Source organism: Varroa jacobsoni, unplaced genomic scaffold (genome assembly GCF_002532875.2).
Source record: "Varroa jacobsoni isolate VJ856 unplaced genomic scaffold, vjacob_1.0 scaffold_442, whole genome shotgun sequence".
Taxonomy (NCBI): domain Eukaryota; kingdom Metazoa; phylum Arthropoda; class Arachnida; order Mesostigmata; family Varroidae; genus Varroa; species Varroa jacobsoni.
Window position 1 is genome coordinate 217,842 of NW_019213344.1, and position 12,271 is coordinate 230,112.

General features: G+C 40.1%; 1 protein-coding gene across 4 annotated transcripts in view; it reads left to right on the forward strand.

The window, feature by feature from the left end:
* Nucleotides 1–12,059, forward strand: part of LOC111260473 (uncharacterized) — a 98,871-nt gene extending 86,812 nt beyond the window's left edge. For 2 of the 4 annotated variants that reach the window (XM_086968349.1, XM_086968347.1), the window contains 4 exons: nt 548–675; nt 3,830–3,920; nt 4,643–4,719; nt 5,147–5,978. Coding sequence is in view for 2 of the 4 variants with exons in the window: in XM_086968347.1 (XP_086824473.1) it covers nt 548–562 (15 nt within the window). In the remaining 2 variants the exon portion in view is untranslated. Of the gene's footprint in view, nt 1–547; nt 676–3,829; nt 3,921–4,642; nt 4,720–5,146; nt 5,979–11,141 lie in introns of those variants that run through there. The other 2 variants (XR_015311080.1, XM_086968348.1) reach the window with 2 other exon arrangements.
* Nucleotides 12,060–12,271: the final 212 nt, after the last annotated feature.

Below are 12,271 nucleotides of genomic sequence, written 5' to 3' on the forward strand. Positions count from 1 at the left end.
GAGGTCCGTAGGGTCACTGGACTTAGTCTGTTAAGTGCATGCTTTTGTGTCTACCTATTTAGCTACGGTGTCTAATCTAAAGAAACAATTGATATAGGCAGGTATTTCTTGTCATCTAAGTATAATAATAATACAATTTTTTGCGACGACTAGATAAAACGTGCTACTTATCATTTGTCGATCATTTTTATTAATAGATGTCACAACGTAATCGGTCGATGAACTAGACGGAGCGTAATTTTGCTTTTACTGTGGCAGTTCTTACTGTTGGATAAAAGTTTGGTCTCGTTCCGTTTATACTATTGACATCTTCTATAGACGGGGACAGCCGAAGATAACGCTCCGTAGCTTATTAGAACTAGACAATACTCAACCCTTGGTAACTCACTTTTGTAACTCACTTGCAAAAGATGCTTATATATAATTTTCGAGCTTTTATTTTCCACGCAACTTATATGGATACTCATATATTATAAATAACCTATTTCGCATTACCTTATAATTTTATTGAATTATGCTATAACTGCTCTTGCATTGGTCATTACAGAGGCTGAACTGGTGAATCTTCGGTATCAAAAGGGGAGACAATTGCAAGTATTGTACCAGTATACGTAGGTCTCACAATTTTAAATCCGAGTTATGAAGCCGCTGCTATGTCCCATTGTGCCACTGTAGGTAAGCATATGCGAAACAAAATCAATCCCCATACACAGAGAGAAAGTCATTTTAGGAAATACTCGCTAGGTATTGCTTGAATAGTAAAACTTATTACAGGAAATTAAAAAAAAAAAATTAATTATTTAATAAATACGCTGTGAACAGCAGCAGTAATCAGAGTTTACTAACAAATAAATAAGAAATATTAAAGCGTGAGGGAAAGCGGCTGGGACTTGAAACCGCAAGCCTTTGGTTCGAATTCACAAGGATACAAGTGAGTGTATATATACATATACACTTATGTTTAAGGGTCTATTAACAAGGGTTGTTAGTTAGCTTTATTTCAGCGTCCGTTGAGAACTTTATTTGAAATCTGTGCAAACACCAAACTAGCCCCATGGGACAAGCCCAAAGTCTGAAGGAAGATCAGCGCACTCAGCGAAAATTCTCTAGAAAGACATTTTTTTTTCTCTCTAAGTTATTATATACGAATTGATCTTATCTCGCATACGATTATCTGCGATGTAGAATTATCTGAAAATTAGAAAAAAAAAAATAAGTAAAATAGTGTTAAATTCATCGAGACAAGAAAAAAAAGCATATGTACAACACGTATATCGCAAGCTAAAAAAGTAAACCAGTCCCAGAAGTTGACAAAAAATTACAAAAAACTCTCTATGTTTATGGCTAGTGAGACTCATGTGCAACGTTGCGGTCAACTGTTTACCAATGCCAATGAATGGCTGATAGGCGCCACAAGCAAGCAGCTGTAAAAGCAATATCGTACGAGACATTGCGTGAATCAGGTATTTTGAAAATAAGGCTCGATATAAAGAATCGCTCACAGCAATCGTACCTGAAAACCGGCACAGTAACACCGCTTAAAGGGAAAAATGGCGCAATCCAGCGACGCGGGTCCAGTGGCTAATAGATCTGCAGGAATCCCGTTTCTTTGTTATGTACGCGGACTCGTATTAGACGGGTCAACACACAGACTCAACGGTGCCATGCTCCCGTCCAGACGCTGGGTCTACAAAGGAGGCTAAAAAACATCTTATTCAGGGTACCACACGATACTTCCGCTGTCACGCTAAAGTCGTACATTTGCCCTCACTGCCAAAAACAGTGGTAGTACTCGTTCTAGTAAGACACCGTAGATGACAGCTTGAACTGTGGAAATCTGACTGCTTCTAGCTGGCCAGTATGGGAATAGGCCTAGAGATCTTCAACGATAACATGCGAAGATGACATTTGCGACATTCGCTGATCATTTTTTTTTTTTACCTAGAAGGTAAAAAACATATAGCAGGCAGACTTAGCCACGACGGGGTATTCAAATGGCGGCAGACGATATGCTGATTTTACAGTTAAATTACGGCTGTGATATGACATTTCTAATCATATCCGTTCTGCACGTATCTACGAATGAGGACGCGTGATGTCACGAGCAACAACCCATATCCGCGTAACATACAACCTTCCTATCTAGAAGAGCGCGATAGTCTGCGATAGGAAGTCCGACACTGAATCACACCACGGTTGAATCGAGTTAGCTTTAACGAGTTGAAAGTCGATCTGACATTAAGCGTCTAGTTAGAAGACATACTAAACACTTCTTTCTCTATATTTTGCCATATTTAAGAACTCTCTTTCAATATTCAGTACGTCACTGCAGTGAAGCAATAGAAACACTGTGCATACCGAAACTTCCAGCACATCATTGCTTGCCATCGAATCAAAAATGTGCTGCTACAGTATGTCCTGTCGTAACATGTACTTTAGCGGACCCGTTTCGACGAAAGGACCCCGTACTTACTCTATTGATTGCATAGGGAAGTCAACTGATAGGAATTAAAAACAAATAGGACTTGACAGACGTTCAAGAAAACTTTGTTGGGCTACTCTGTATCAAGTCACGTATATTATTCATAAGCATAGCAGATAGGACGCGAGGCCTGGACTTTCAGCAGCAAATAGCTGGCATTTAACGATGAGCAATGGAGTGGTTTCAGTCTCTATCCCAGTGTCTTTCCGACGAAGCAAAATGGAACCTATGCAAATGAACGACCAACATACAGATTGCATATTTATAAGTATATTAACATTATACGCACAAAAACATGAAAACACAAAGTATCTCCGTCGTTTCCCCCTACGCTGAATTATCGTAATGCTCGTGTAACACAACATAACCGTCAATGGTATTTCAACGTTGTCTCGGTAATGATGATGACCGCATCAAGCTCCCTGTGTAGCGATACAGACACAGTCACTTATCGACTAGCTTACGATAGGATAGCATTATATGCGTTATATTTAGACGGTTCGGGTACCGTAAAATCGATTAAAGCTTTAAAGAAACACCAGCTGGCTAATTAAGAAGGCAGCTTGTCATTACGAGACAACGTTTGCATACGGCCTACGTCGAGCTGTGGCCTCACGTTCACATCTCCTAACTATGCAGGTCCTCTCAGGCCACTCAAACATCCTATGTACATTCGTGTTGTCTAACCAGATTTTGAGGATTATACACAACAGAAAAAAAGAACAAAAACCTGTTATTCGACAGCCGGCACGCCTGCACAAAGTGAGAGCCCGGGAAGAAGAAAAAAAACAACACACATATTATCAGATTGATCTAGGATTGTGTCGTAACTGCTGATCGATAGTATTTAGATTAAATACGAAGCGAGAGAGCTTGTTGCCCCGTACGTTGTTAGACTGTGATCTGCTTTTGATGTTGCAGTTAGTTTCACTTCTGTTGTACGGCAGTCCATGCGGGATATTGTCACTTTACGAAAGGTAGGGCAAGCCAAAAGTGCAAAAACGTTCATGGCGAACGTGACGTACACTTCGTATTGATTGATAATGGGGTCTGATGCAATGCAAACGCCGTTTCTAACCGAAAACTTGAATCAAATCGATGCTTGAGTTCGAATGATAGTCATTTGAGCCTATCGCATTGTCCAGCCGAAACAAATGCCTGCAAGGCCGTCATCATTTATTTGTAAGGACGATATCGACAAACAAGAAACGTCGCTCTTAATTATTAGCGTTAATGTTACCATAATGATTAAAAGGAAATACGTTACTTTGCCGTGGTCGGTCTACTCTCAACATACGAACACGTCCATAGACATTATTAACTAACTATACTACGGAACCTGAACAGGCCCCGCATCAGTTGAAGCCAATAAGGGAACAAGAGAAGACGATGGCAGACAAAACCTCAATGGATGGGTGGAGTAAACATCTGTGGATGTGTAAGCATAACTGAAAGTTTTATTGAAATATATAAAATTGCATTGTAAACAGAGTAGGAGATTCGAACTCGGACATATTTTGTCTGACTACCCGTTATATCGGGTATTCGTTGATCCGCTATGTTTGCCATTAGAATAAACCCAGTTTTCCCTACAATAGAACGGCGAGCTCATGACGACAAGAAAAGAGTGCTTCATTTTTACAATTTGAGCCAAAATCAACGATGATGCAATGTCTTTATATGGTACAAACCTCCGGCAAAATTCAAAAAAAAAAGCTCCCCTTTTCGCCGATTTTTATATGCTCCGTTTCTAGAGAAATATTTCCATGGAGCGAACCTGAATCAGGTTTTTAACAGAGTTTAGATGTAAGCTGTTTGAAATGGCTAGAAAAATTCTTCTTAATATACTTAGGTTTTTTTAATATAAAAGTTAAATAAAAATAAAAACAGAATATTACTTCGCAATTGGGCGATCCAAATAGGGTTAGAATATCTTTGAACAGAGCGTTTGAGCTACATTTGGTGAACTTACCAATATTGTTTGACGCGCGATTAATATAAAGATCTCACTTTCGAAATAAAAAAAGTATTATTTTATAGAATTTTATTTTATAGATTAGTAAACGGCATAGATCCCGAATTGACGCTGTAGTCGCAGGGTGTCGTATCTAAATGGAATAACTTATAGATAATTTAATCAAACTATGTTTTCTTTTTTAGGTATAGTTTATTAACAACTAATAAGAAAAAGACCGGATTTAGACCTCATCCGACTATATATATCAACTCAGTTCGAGGTACGGTACAACCGCATGAATAATTAATGGTACTAAACCTGCTTTGCCTGAACTGACAGGTGTCACTTGTTAAAAATTGATTCTTAATAATAACACTTCAGGATTTAAAGATGTGGTATAAAAACATAGGCATAGTGATGCAAAAAACAATTGAGAACTGGTCTCCAAACATTTACATTGTGTACTATGTATGCCACTTTTGACGAAGTGAGCAAGCTATTAATTAATCTAAGTCTGAATATTAGTAACGAACTACTATTTTTATTTGTAACTAGCAGCCTCTGATCTGAGACCGCGTACAATAATCAGTGGTTACCTATCGCTGCACGTAAGCACGCCAGTGTGAAAAATGTATACCGTAAAAAAATGATCTCACCTCATTCTAACGTTAGTTCACTTTGGTCTTCAAATCGTCGCAAAACGGCAGCGTCAGTAACGAGCGCAAGATTTAAGGCGTCAAGCAGCAGTACTGCACGTAACGTGCTAGGCACCGTGAATACACGTTCTGTCCACACTGATTAGCAACTGACGTCTGAACAGGATTAACGCAATGCATCGTATCAATCTTAGTCGGCCCTAAGTAGTCCCAGCAAGACCTGTCAGCTCGACGTATTGTTTTGTCTTTGTTTATACGCAACAGTCAAAGTGTCGTATCGTTTGCTATCAGATTGAAGAATCTTTTCGTTTTAGGCCAACAACATCCACCGGCTCGGTCCATTCGGCAATGGCGGCAGCAGTGAACAACGTCAATAGAAAGTAAAGCTTTCGCATGCTTCTTATTTTGTAGTGAGCTTTATGAGCCTCTCCTTCGTGCTTACTTATTTGCCTATTCAATGCGTTTCTTTAATTGCTGCAACGCATACGGCTAAATTACGTCTCGCCGTGTACGTTAGCAATAGCATAAGTGGTACGCTTCACCAACAGTTCCTGGCCAACAGACTGGATCGTTCGTTCGCGATTGGCGGTGTGATGATTGATCGAGCTTGGTTGATCATGGTCGATCCTCAGAACGACCCTGCGCTAGTTCGTCGCTTGGCAGGAAACAACGACTATCAACCAAATTGCTTGGTGTACATTTGCTGCTGTGGGCCTTACCGCTCAGACAGACCAACCACACCCGCCGTAGGAATCGTTACTGGACCGTTGATGTAATCTAATATTATATAAACGATAATTTCTATCTATCATGTACCGCTGTTACTGCATCTTATTGCATGTACACAATAAAAGTATATGTGTACTTATGATATTAGCGCTAATAGTCGTATTATTATATAGAAACGATCAAAGTTCAACGACGATACATGTAACCGAACGTAGATATTGTACGAACAAATTAAAAACAGTTGGCGAAAATTTCTCTAAGCCAATAAATATATTGGCGTGAGGTTGGGCGCAAGTTTCATGGCGTCACGGAAGAGGCGATTCGAGATGAGAAAGACACTTATTCATTAAACAGAAGTTATAATGCCACTTGAAATTTTTTTGGGTTAATGTAGCCGCTAGTTCAATATGTATGACAAGAAGGTAAGTATAAGGTTTTAATAAATTATGTCGGTAGTTAGGGAATAACTTTTTTGTTTCAAACGGATGCCGTTCGCCGCAAAGTTTCAATAGGGACACCGACTCTTCATTTTTACGTATACAAAACGTCTGTAGATACTTTATCCGAACATTATCCAATCTCCAGCACTGCACGATACAGCCAAAGAGAGCCTCCGAACTTCCAATTCCTGGCTTTTCACTTAGAAACTTAGGTACTCACGCATCTTACCCTAACCATAGATAGATGATTAAATATCACTCAGAGCCCGTATGGCCTTATTCATTGTTTCGGCGCAGTATCAATTAGGCAAACGAACGCGAACCGCAGTACTAGCACCACTCGAATCTAAAGTTGTCGCTGGTTCAGAGTTTGCCGAGACTCGTGGCCTTTAGAAGTTTCAATGCTAGAACAGGCTGACATTGGCCAAACAAGCGAGTGATATATAATAATCATAAGGCTTTCCTTATTCATACAAATCGCATAGTATTTGCTGATTATATCCTAGTCAAATGATAATACATACATAAAAAGGCCTTATCGAATGTCGTATGACATAAGCAGTATCGTTTAAATGCCACTAGATGCATACTTTATTTATTGTTTTGCAGTACTTAGCAAAGATGCGGTGCTAATACAAAGATATCTCGCAAAAAAGCTGTTTACAGGCTGTAAATTTGAAAAGTAACCCAGCGTCCCAGTTAGTTACGACGCCTGAACAACTACCGCTAAACTAAACAAAATTAACCCGCTAGTCGGTCGGCGGTTATCACAAACTGGCAACGGTTTTGCAAAACTCTTGGGCAGCTCTTCTGGGCAACGTAAACCTACTTCTTAACCTCACCTGTTCGTTTATGATGGAACTATATCGTGGGGTATTGAGATTTACCGCCCACTGCTATAGTCTCTATAAACAGCTGTTACTGCGAAATGTGACAGATATTGATCTCATGTTTGTTGGCCAGGGTAAATAGATCAAGTTGCCCGATTCTGCCATTGATGTCCCCAGCCATTACGGTTGGTGTTGCATGAATCCTTCCGAGACCTAGCCCCCTACAGAGTCTCATAAATATGCTCTAAATCAGTGTTTGCCTCATCAGAATTGATTCAAAATAAACGCGAGCTGCTTTTGATTATCTCGTTTTTACCCTAGGTTGGGTAAATATAAACTAATCATCATCATAATAGCTAAGAAATTATTTTTGAGACCGAGGAACTTGGATATGCGAAATGATAGAAATAGTACGTAATGCGTTTTTGACTAGCTAGAATTGAACCTTAACCAGTATTTTCACTGGAGTGGTGTAGTGGGTTCTTGAAGCCGCTCTGCCCGCTGAACTGTTACGTTGTGCATACAACTCGAGCTGGTTACCCGTAAAGTGGGTCCGCAAGAAAAAATACTTCAATATCATGCGTTACGTTAAAACGAGACCGTAGTTAGTTCCGGGTAATATAATAGTAAATTTCAAGAGTAATTTCAAGAAGATACATCTTTTCATGCTAAAGATAAACGTTATAATACTGATCTCTGATTAGACCTAACTTATTTAGCCGCTCAACACAGACTATGTTTATCAGTGGGTCGTAGCGGCCAAACCCGATAATATCATGTTTAAACGGCTACCGAGCTAGCTTATAAAGAAATCATCGTCGCGGCGTCGTTTATATGAACCAGCAGAAGTTATGAGGCTGCCGTGAAAACCATTACCACGTATGTCATTGCGTCAGTCGATGCCACTGATGTAATAATACCATTGAATAAAGACGCATACCATCGCGACAGACAACTGCCGTGCGTTATGCCGAAGTTTCATTAACTCGAAAAAGGGTACCTCACGTTTTGCACTCGCGACGACGAGAAGACATTTCTCTACAATCAACGGATTGCTCGCAAAGGCAGGTTCGCAGGGAGGCCGAGAACTGAAACCCACAATGGACAATTATATCTAAGCGCCCTTCAGACATCCCACTCGATGCCAATATTGCCGCTTTGAACACATGCACATGGTATTCCGTGCCCAGTTCAGAATCACAAAGGCAGGACGGGTGCCCATTATTTGTTAAATTAAACCTTATTGTCTCCGCCAAATTTACCCTCTGCTAAATATAATACAATGAAGCCACTTTATTGCGCGTCGTCCAGCCTTGTACAGATTTTCGAGGAAATAAAGGTTTACCCTGGATAATGTCCATTGGGCTATGCTGAGCTTCTGTACCTGTTTTCGTCTGATTTAGATCGAAATATGTGATTAGCTAAATATATTACGTGATAGTTAATTTGTAAAAAATCGCAAACGATAATGCGGTTTGGGCCTATAGATGATTCTACATACCGTTCGATTAATTCCAGTTCGTGTATTGAGCCCTTCGCACGCTTTGCATAGCGCAAAAAGACAAATATTATGCCATCCAGAAAGGAAATCAGACTTTGCTTCTCATGAGCTAACGAAGCTCGACCGTCATGTCGAAATTAGTTATAATTCGATAATGTTCTACGCCCTCTGTCCCTATACTTCCCTTGTTCCATACACCTCACAACCCCCCTCATTCCCCTGTCCCCTCTCACTCCCTATTAAACGAGAGTTACCGGAGGAGAGAGCGACGGTTGGCTATTCAGAAAATCGTTATCGCGCACAGACTTCGTCGAGTTCTTAGTCGCTTTGTTCTCGTGCGCGTACACGAGCTGATGAATTGTCCGAGAAAGACATTATGTTGGATCAGTCTTCCGTTCCCGGTCTTTTCACCTTTGAGGAGTTCTTGGAACGTACCCAAACAACTACATCTTTAAGTGCACGCTTCTGGCAGAGAATTGCTTAGAATGCCTTCGACACGTCTACGTCCATCTAATTTGAGAGCAAATCCGCTGCCACCACTTACAGCCGACTGAAAGGCGTAGAGGACCACGTATTGTTATCAGTCCTCACACCAACGGCCAGCACACACACGATGTTGAACTGACAGGGGAGAAGGAGGTCATTTTTATAGACTTAAATGCATCCATATGTCTATCTGTGAGGGCGTACTTGAAATTTTTCAACGTTTGCGAGTAGAGGAAGCGCCTAACTACTGCGTCAAACAGTCAATAGATGGCACTGCGTTTCATGCAGTGTTAGTATATGCGCACCTTCGGTCGATACAACCTCTAGATGATGATGCTTTCAGGTGATTTTCGGTGGGAAACGAGATCGTGGTGGGTATCCTCACCTTTTCAGAGTAGAAAAGCAAGCAAAACAAATATTCGACAGGCCATACTTCAGTCCGATCGTTTGCTATGTTTCTTCGTGGCGAAAATTAACTTTTCCGTTAATCATCCCAAATGTTTCCTGATTTAATTGGAGAAGGCAACCGAAGCACGCGAAAAATTCTTGTACACACATGCAACTGCCTCAATGGGTTTGTAAGCGGGCCCATACTGCTATTATTGTATATGCGAATTTTGTACGATGCATTGTAGAATCTATAGGCTCCATTGACCCCGAGTGAAAATTGAGCATAAAAATTCGTTAAAAAAACGCGAACGACAACGTTTGTCTCACAGGCTTTATTATCACTCGTATTCGAAACTGGCATCTATTATTTATTTCATCCCGACAGACAAGACGACAGGTAGTGGGTCGTGAATACGGTCGGTGGCTACAAAGGTGGTGAATGATTATGGTATCTGTGTGGTAAATTTGAAAAGTAAGTAATTTTTTTTTTTACTGACCGATTAATACACTTTGATCGAGTGCCGTTTTGATACGAAGCACCTAAATAAACAGATCTTTCTAATGAATGTGTTTAATATCAGCGTATGCCGCCGGCATCCGTTACACAAACCTCTAGATTCTTGCTGGCTTAGCATGATTTCATTTTTCGAAGACGGTATATAAATAGGTTAACATTCAGCCCTGTTTTATCACTTAACAGCAGAATGCCGTGTCCATGAATGTCACGACAAAATCGATCATATGGTACTTTTCGCTGGTTTATATACGTGGATAAACACCAGTCTAAATGAATTAATAAAATATCTACATATCTGATCGTCCTGGGTGAAGAGCTAATTGTCACCCCTTCGAAACGTTCGTATAGGGTAAAGTGGCTGAGGTTTATATCGAATCTGTATCATTTGTCTTATACTACAAATGAGAATTTGTTTTTGTGTGTGAAGAACTGTTACCACCTAAGGAGATAATGATATCTTTTCAGTGCTACGATTTACTACGTTTTACATTGAAGTACGCAGACCATTGTATACAACTTTTTGTGTCTTAAACGTGGGCGTGAGATAATGTGATAAATGGAGTGACCTAATTCCAACATTGTTGTTCGGGAAGAAGGGCCAGCGGGTGGCAGTTCTAGATCCATATCATCAAGGTATGCTAGCAGCAGCTAGAAACTGACCAAAGCCTATCGAACCCAAGTCGCTTGCTGCCTCAATTGCCACATCAACGTAGCTGACAAACGTAATCAGAAGTAGAAATATCATCGCAAGATCTAACTCGCGAATAAGTCTCGTCTTTACCTACCGTTTCCCTTATTGGATTGTTATAAAAATAGTATTCTAAGCAGCAGCTGCACCGGATACTATATTGATCGCTATTTGTCAGGCCGTTTCTGAGCGAAGGTTGTGTTTCTGCGTAAGTCCTGAATAGGATAGCTAAGGCAATACATACAAACGCTAGATTTCCAGTACGAACGACAATGGTAAATGTGTTTGCTTCACTAGTGCTTCTTTATATATAACAAACAATGACAATCGCTCAGTGTACGTCTGGTCATCTGGGCAAACCGTATGCACATGTGTAAGTACCAACATCATTTTATCAAATGTTATTTCTCTGGTTTAAACAGCAAGCCTCTAAATACACGTATCGCGTGTACGTCATTTTTGCAGGAAGAGTCGTCTGATACGAATTAAGGCCGATTTGCGGCACCGAAATCAAGAATGAGGCCGTGTTCGTCCAGTAACAAAGCGTCCACATTGTGTATTTATGTGGAAGACGGAGACGATAAGGACTAGCGAAACAAAATAAATCTATGCTATTTTCATAGTTATTAGATACTAAAATATAGCCGAGATATTTACTGTTATCTGTACCTGTTGCCGACTGCATGCAATCTCGTACTTCATTATCGAGATATGGATATGTTTTCGTGACTGAAAGCTTACGAAGCGGTGTTTTTTTTGTTCTGGCAAGCGTTGTTAGTTTCGATTGTTATTTTAATATAATTCCGTGATGCACTTGTTATTACCTACATACATGAGTAAAGATTAGTGCTGAACACACCAGCAGATGGCCTTTCGTCACCATCGTCAGCCTACCGGTGCCAGCCAATAGCCGGTCCAACATATTCGTAGGCTGAGTCCTGACAGTGGACAGTCACGTCATCCTTAATTCAGGCTCAGTGGAGATGCCGGTTAGACGAATTGTGAATAAGCACATATCGATTTCTGAACTATCAATCCGGCTACTTGGTCTATCAGAAATAGATGAATTGAAGTCTAATTGCTAAGGAGAAGAGGAACGATCCTTTAGATAGGCGATAGATATATTTTTGTCATACAAATAGTGCCACATAGTAAAATGGTGCTGCTAAGTGCGAGCCGTTCAATAACTATATGCTAAATATAACATTTAATGGATATTGTGTTTCTGTTGAAAAAAAAACTACGTACGAATGAGTGATAGAAGTTTCGTATTGATATAGGCGCGAACACAGCCGATTCCGAGGTTTTGTTTAGAAAAACAGGTTCACTTTTACCTACGCGTATGATGTAATCATATTTTAATATATTTAATAGTGAAAGAAATTTACGTTGTTTTTGTTCATCAGCATCAGTATCAATCGCAAAGAAATGACTAAAATTAGCTTTCGCGTTAAGCGAAACCCCATAGCATTTTTCAAGGCACTGAATGTACACATGGGGCTGTATCAATTAAAGCGACAGGGCGTTCATCGTAGAAATAAGCTGGTTCAGTCCTGACAAACTAGTAACTTTGAGCCTACAATATTAAGTAGCGC